This window comes from Pseudochaenichthys georgianus, chromosome 5, assembly GCF_902827115.2.
Source record: "Pseudochaenichthys georgianus chromosome 5, fPseGeo1.2, whole genome shotgun sequence".
NCBI classification, from domain to species: Eukaryota; Metazoa; Chordata; class Actinopteri; order Perciformes; family Channichthyidae; genus Pseudochaenichthys; species Pseudochaenichthys georgianus.
Genome location: NC_047507.1, coordinates 457,065 through 464,315, shown reverse-complemented (window position 1 = coordinate 464,315; position 7,251 = coordinate 457,065). Strand labels below are relative to the sequence as shown.

Here is a 7,251-nt window from a genome sequence, read left to right as displayed (position 1 = left end):
AAGTAGAGACACTACATACTGATATACACCTGAACATCAGCAGGAGAGGACTCTTTAAAGTAGAGACACTACATACTGATATACACCTGAACATCAGCAGGAGAGGACTCTTTAAAGTAGAGACACTACATACTGATATACACCTGAACATCAGCAGGAGAGGACTCTTTAAAGTAGAGACACTACATACTGATATACACCTGAACATCAGCAGGAGAGGACTCTTTAAAGTAGAGACACTACATACTGATATACACCTGAACATCAGCAGGAGAGGACTCTTTAAAGTAGAGACACTACATACTGATATACACCTGAACATCAGCAGGAGAGGACTCTTTAAAGTAGAGACACTACATACTGATATACACCTGAACATCAGCAGGAGAGGACTCTTTAAAGTAGAGACACTACATACTGATATACACCTGAACATCAGCAGGAGAGGACTCTTTAAAGTAGAGACACTACATACTGATATACACCTGAACATCAGCAGGAGAGGACTCTTTAAAGTAGAGACACTACATACTGATATACACCTGAACATCAGCAGGAGAGGACTCTTTAAAGTAGAGACACTACATACTGATATACACCTGAACATCAGCAGGAGAGGACTCTTTAAAGTAGAGACACTACATACTGATATACACCTGAACATCAGCAGGAGAGGACTCTTTAAAGTAGAGACACTACATACTGATATACACCTGAACATCAGCAGGAGAGGACTCTTTAAAGTAGAGACACTACATACTGATATACACCTGAACATCAGCAGGAGAGGACTCTTTAAAGTAGAGACACTACATACTGATATACACCTGAACATCAGCAGGAGAGGACTCTTTAAAGTAGAGACACTACATACTGATATACACCTGAACATCAGCAGGAGAGGACTCTTTAAAGTAGAGACACTACATACTGATATACACCTGAACATCAGCAGGAGAGGACTCTTTAAAGTAGAGACACTACATACTGATATACACCTGAACATCAGCAGGAGAGGACTCTTTAAAGTAGAGACACTACATACTGATATACACCTGAACATCAGCAGGAGAGGACTCTTTAAAGTAGAGACACTACATACTGATATACACCTGAACATCAGCAGGAGAGGACTCTTTAAAGTAGAGACACTACATACTGATATACACCTGAACATCAGCAGGAGAGGACTCTTTAAAGTAGAGACACTACATACTGATATACACCTGAACATCAGCAGGAGAGGACTCTTTAAAGTAGAGACACTACATACTGATATACACCTGAACATCAGCAGGAGAGGACTCTTTAAAGTAGAGACACTACATACTGATATACACCTGAACATCAGCAGGAGAGGACTCTTTAAAGTAGAGACACTACATACTGATATACACCTGAACATCAGCAGGAGAGGACTCTTTAAAGTAGAGACACTACATACTGATATACACCTGAACATCAGCAGGAGAGGACTCTTTAAAGTAGAGACACTACATACTGATATACACCTGAACATCAGCAGGAGAGGACTCTTTAAAGTAGAGACACTACATACTGATATACACCTGAACATCAGCAGGAGAGGACTCTTTAAAGTAGAGACACTACATACTGATATACACCTGAACATCAGCAGGAGAGGACTCTTTAAAGTAGAGACACTACATACTGATATACACCTGAACATCAGCAGGAGAGGACTCTTTAAAGTAGAGACACTACATACTGATATACACCTGAACATCAGCAGGAGAGGACTCTTTAAAGTAGAGACACTACATACTGATATACACCTGAACATCAGCAGGAGAGGACTCTTTAAAGTAGAGACACTACATACTGATATACACCTTAACATCAGCAGGAGAGGACTCTTTAAAGTAGAGACACTACATACTGATATACACCTGAACATCAGCAGGAGAGGACTCTTTAAAGTAGAGACACTACATACTGATATACACCTGAACATCAGCAGGAGAGGACTCTTTAAAGTAGAGACACTACATACTGATATACACCTGAACATCAGCAGGAGAGGACTCTTTAAAGTAGAGACACTACATACTGATATACACCTGAACATCAGCAGGAGAGGACTCTTTAAAGTAGAGACACTACATACTGATATACACCTGAACATCAGCAGGAGAGGACTCTTTAAAGTAGAGACACTACATACTGATATACACCTGAACATCAGCAGGAGAGGACTCTTTAAAGTAGAGACACTACATACTGATATACACCTGAACATCAGCAGGAGAGGACTCTTTAAAGTAGAGACACTACATACTGATATACACCTGAACATCAGCAGGAGAGGACTCTTTAAAGTAGAGACACTACATACTGATATACACCTGAACATCAGCAGGAGAGGACTCTTTAAAGTAGAGACACTACATACTGATATACACCTGAACATCAGCAGGAGAGGACTCTTTAAAGTAGAGACACTACATACTGATATACACCTGAACATCAGCAGGAGAGGACTCTTTAAAGTAGAGACACTACATACTGATATACACCTGAACATCAGCAGGAGAGGACTCTTTAAAGTAGAGACACTACATACTGATATACACCTGAACATCAGCAGGAGAGGACTCTTTAAAGTAGAGACACTACATACTGATATACACCTGAACATCAGCAGGAGAGGACTCTTTAAAGTAGAGACACTACATACTGATATACACCTGAACATCAGCAGGAGAGGACTCTTTAAAGTAGAGACACTACATACTGATATACACCTGAACATCAGCAGGAGAGGAACTCTTTAAAGTAGAGACACTACATACTGATATACACCTGAACATCAGCAGGAGAGGACTCTTTAAAGTAGAGACACTACATACTGATATACACCTGAACATCAGCAGGAGAGGACTCTTTAAAGTAGAGACACTACATACTGATATACACCTGAACATCAGCAGGAGAGGACTCTTTAAAGTAGAGACACTACATACTGATATACACCTGAACATCAGCAGGAGAGGACTCTTTAAAGTAGAGACACTACATACTGATATACACCTGAACATCAGCAGGAGAGGACTCTTTAAAGTAGAGACTACTACATACTGATATACACCTGAACATCAGCAGGAGAGGACTCTTTAAAGTAGAGACACTACATACTGATATACACCTGAACATCAGCAGGAGAGGACTCTTTAAAGTAGAGACACTACATACTGATATACACCTGAACATCAGCAGGAGAGGACTCTTTAAAGTAGAGACACTACATACTGATATACACCTGAACATCAGCAGGAGAGGACTCTTTAAAGTAGAGACACTAGTACATACTGATATACACATGAACATCAGCAGGAGAGGACTCTTTAAAGTAGAGACACTACATACTGATATACACCTGAACATCAGCAGGAGAGGACTCTTTAAAGTAGAGACACTACATACTGATATACACCTGAACATCAGCAGGAGAGGACTCTTTAAAGTAGAGACACTAGTACATACTGATATACACCTGAACATCAGCAGGAGAGGACTCTTTAAAGTAGAGACACTACATACTGATATACACCTGAACATCAGCAGGAGAGGACTCTTTAAAGTAGAGTCACTACATACTGATATACACCTGAACATCATCAGGAGAGGACTCTTTAAAGTAGAGACACTACATACTGATATACACCTGGACATCAGCAGGAGAGGACTCTTTAAAGTAGAGACACTAGTACATACTGATATACACCTTAACATCATCAGGAGAGGACTCTTTAAAGTAGAGACACTACATACTGATATACACCTGAACATCAGCAGGAGTTTTTGACTGAATCAATATATCTTGTTTTATTTGTTATTCATTTTAAGAAATGATATGCTTTTGAAATACGCATTCAATATTTTATGACTGTAAACAAAAGTGGTCAGACAATATGGTTTCCTAATTTCAACTTGCTCACTCTCCTTGAGGTCATGTTGTAAGTAAAGCTTTTATATATTCTTTTATAAATAAAAACGATCATTGTAGAAAAAGCCGATTGTATTTATTGATCCGGTTGATAGCTTTTATATTATCACGGTTTCTTTAAACCCCATGATATCCATCACACCACAAATGAAAATTACAGACAGTAGTTATTACAAAAACTTTATTAGCACCTCCCTCTTTACAATACAACACAAATCAAAAAGATAACAACTTGGTGGTGTGTGTGTGTGTGTGTGTGTGTTTCTGCTTTAGTTTCATGTGGAAACCAACATTTCTTAAACGGCACACCTTCATTTCTAAACTGTATGTCAAGATGTTGGTCAGTGTGTGACTGAGGAACTCTCTACATGCTGTCGGAGAGTTAAGAAGTGTGTACTTTCATCCTGTTCACTATTTAAAGCAGGTCTTTCACTTATTGGGGGTTTTTGAGTTACATAGCAAAACAAAATGGAGTCTTGTCAGCGGGTCGAACACACGGCACATGTTACTTCTTGCCAGATTTCTTGATGCCAGTGCCGCCTGCAGGGAAAACACAACAGGAAAACAGGTTAATTAATTTGGACATAAACGCGAGTGAAGTCTAACCGGACGCGAGAGAGAGATCAGCACCTGCAGCTCTGCAAGCTGTGAGGGACGGTGAGCGGAGCAAAACACAGACCTAGACCCAACACACTTAGCTATGGCACTGTCGTATACATTGACTTATTCCATTTGATAATATGTAATCAACCTAGACACCGCTCCCAAAAAAAAATTACTACAATAAAAATATTCATATTCGAACACCTGAATAATCGTTCCCATCCCTAGTTTGTACATACATGGCTGAATGTTTTCATATTAAAAATGTAATTTGAGGTTTTTAAGGGTCAAATTAGCTTTACACCGGTGTAGAAATATCGTGCATAAAAAACACATTTTAAGCTTTCTTACTAACCTATATTAAAACGTGTGTATATGTACAGTATTGTGGACAATATATCTTAACAGTAAAATAACTAATTTAGCAGATAATGTAAGTATTTATCTCACATTATAGTGTTACTTTACCCATGAATTATGTGAACGTTACTTCAATATTGCAGAATGTTAAGATGGAGCTTATTTAAATGTCTTTATCTGTTGGTGGCTAAATAAACACATTATGCATAATATGCTAATTTAGATTTTGTATGTATAATCGTAATATCAAAGGTAACTAAAACATAAATAAGTACTTCAAAATAACTTTCCATTAGGAATACGTAGCGGCATACATCTGGGGATATTATGTGTTTATTCTCACAGGTTTAATTAGATATTTAGAATTAGTTTTTGTTCGATCTGAGCCACATATTCACAATTAAAATACCAAATAAATTAACAGTGCATCTAGAAACTACAGTGTCACCAAACACTATAATTGTAAGTGTTTAGATATGTTGTACACTGCTAGAAACTAGAGGAGTAATCCCGTGTACCCCAGGCATTAAGCATCAACATGACTGAACCCTTTAAATGTATTTATGGCATGTTAGTATTGTTGTAAAAGCAGCGTTTCCACCAGGGGGGCGTCATGCGACGCTCTTATTCAGCTCGGATCGCCCTGAACTCGAGCCGATGGCGTCCAAAAAAATAAATAATTCGAGAGAAGATCGAGAGTTTTTATCGCTTGATATGACGAAAAGGAAAAAGGGCAAGGACATCCCTCTGTTGGAGGGGCAAAGGACTCTGGTGGGATTCTTTTCGCTGCCAGCAAAGCGTGTTCCTGTGACGGAAAGTGTACTGCCGGCAAGCCTTGACGGGGGGTGCTATTGGAGCATGCGCGTAGTATCTATAACTTAAGGGACGGCTCAATTCAAAACACTTGACACGACACGACACGACACCCCCCCCCCCCCCCCTCCGGCTCTCGGGTGGACGCCCTCTCGGCCCTGGTCTGGCAGAAACACTGCGTAAAACACTAAAACGATGTGAAACGGTTCCTTAAATAAGCAACACATGTCGTGCTATGATGTGTTTCTAGTCTTACACATAGGTCCTTTTCCTGAAGCTTTGGTCTTCAACGCTTCCAACGCCTTCTGTTCCTCCTTCTGCTTCTGCTTGAAGGCAACTTCATCCTACACACACAACATACATGTTATTATGAGCATGCCTTTATCTAATAGTGTTTTATTTGTTGTCTGTCTTTACTATAACTATGCAAATGTCTATATTCTCATACTTACATCATCCATTTCCTTGTTCTGTTTCTTGGGCGCCTTCAGGGGCTTCTTTTTTCCTCCTGTGGAACAAAGATAAAACATGTTATAAAAGATGAATATAAATAGATATTGTCACGGCTGCAGTCCTCTGATGAATCAGAAAATGCTGAGTGTTAAACAAACGCATAGATAAGACCTGCTATTTAATATGACATGAATCCAGTGCCTTAAAATATTACGATAGTTCCACATATTACATTTTAATTAAAATTGTCTGTTGCCAGTTAACACAATAAGAAACCAGGGAAATACACTTAATATTTGGTTTAAATGTACTATTCTAAGACTATTTATGAGCCGAATGTTACAGACGATGGCCATGCTTCAAATATATATCTTAATACATCATTTAATTTATGCATACCCTTCCTGACAAGCAGAAACATATTAAAGTGTTAAGATTTTGAACGTGGTTTGTTGAAGAAAGAAGTCAACTCATGCTTTTGCCTTAAGGTATCGCGAGAGTTACACATTTTAGATGAAAGCAAGATTTTAACACGATAAGAAAAAGAGGAAAAATCCACTTAATGTTTTATTAATATTTCCTATAACACCACAATATATGAGCCGAATGTTGCAGACAATCTCAGTGGTTCTAATATGATCTAAAAACATATATTATTCAATGTATACACTGACTAACAAGCACATAATTAATCACTGCGGCAGATTCTAAACGTGGTTTGGTGCAAGCAATGACGTCATGAGACTCATGCTCTCGTTAGCATGCCAAGCTAACCCACCCAGTAACACACGCTGCCTGCTGACAGAAACACATACATATATATTTTATGATGACTATCAGATAAAAATCACTTCTCACCTTCTCTTCCGGACATTTTAAATCGGATTCGCAGTAGCTTTTAAGGAGAGAAAAATATGTTTTGTGTTCTGCAGCCAGTTGTTAATGCGCGCTCTCAGGACCCCACAGTGAACTATAAACTGGAAGAAGAAGGACCGTTATATGCCTGAATGAAAATCAACCGTCACCAGCGCCGACCGTTGAAGCAGATTTTTGAA

At 38.9% G+C, this 7,251-nt stretch overlaps 1 protein-coding gene across 1 annotated transcript; it reads right to left on the bottom strand.

Annotated features, from left to right (window-relative positions):
• Positions 1–4,133: 4,133 nt before the first annotated feature.
• On the bottom strand, positions 4,134–7,174 carry tma7 (translation machinery associated 7 homolog). The gene is made up of 4 exons (XM_034083346.1): positions 7,055–7,174; positions 6,196–6,251; positions 6,000–6,087; positions 4,134–4,507 (listed from the first exon to the last, which is right to left on the bottom strand). The coding sequence occupies exons 1-4, from the start codon at positions 7,068–7,070 to the stop codon at positions 4,473–4,475; spliced, it is 195 nt and encodes a 64-aa protein (XP_033939237.1). The 5' UTR covers positions 7,071–7,174; the 3' UTR covers positions 4,134–4,472.
• Between the last annotated feature and the right edge of the window lie 77 nt (positions 7,175–7,251).

Coding starts and splice junctions, on each gene's coding strand:
- tma7 (XM_034083346.1), bottom strand. Junction 6,088..6,195: donor AGAACAAGGAAATGGATGAT/GTAAGTATGAGA, acceptor TTGTGTGTGTAG/GATGAAGTTGCCTTCAAGCA. Junction 4,508..5,999: donor TTCAGGAAAAGGACCTATGT/GTAAGACTAGAA, acceptor TTTTCCCTGCAG/GCGGCACTGGCATCAAGAAA.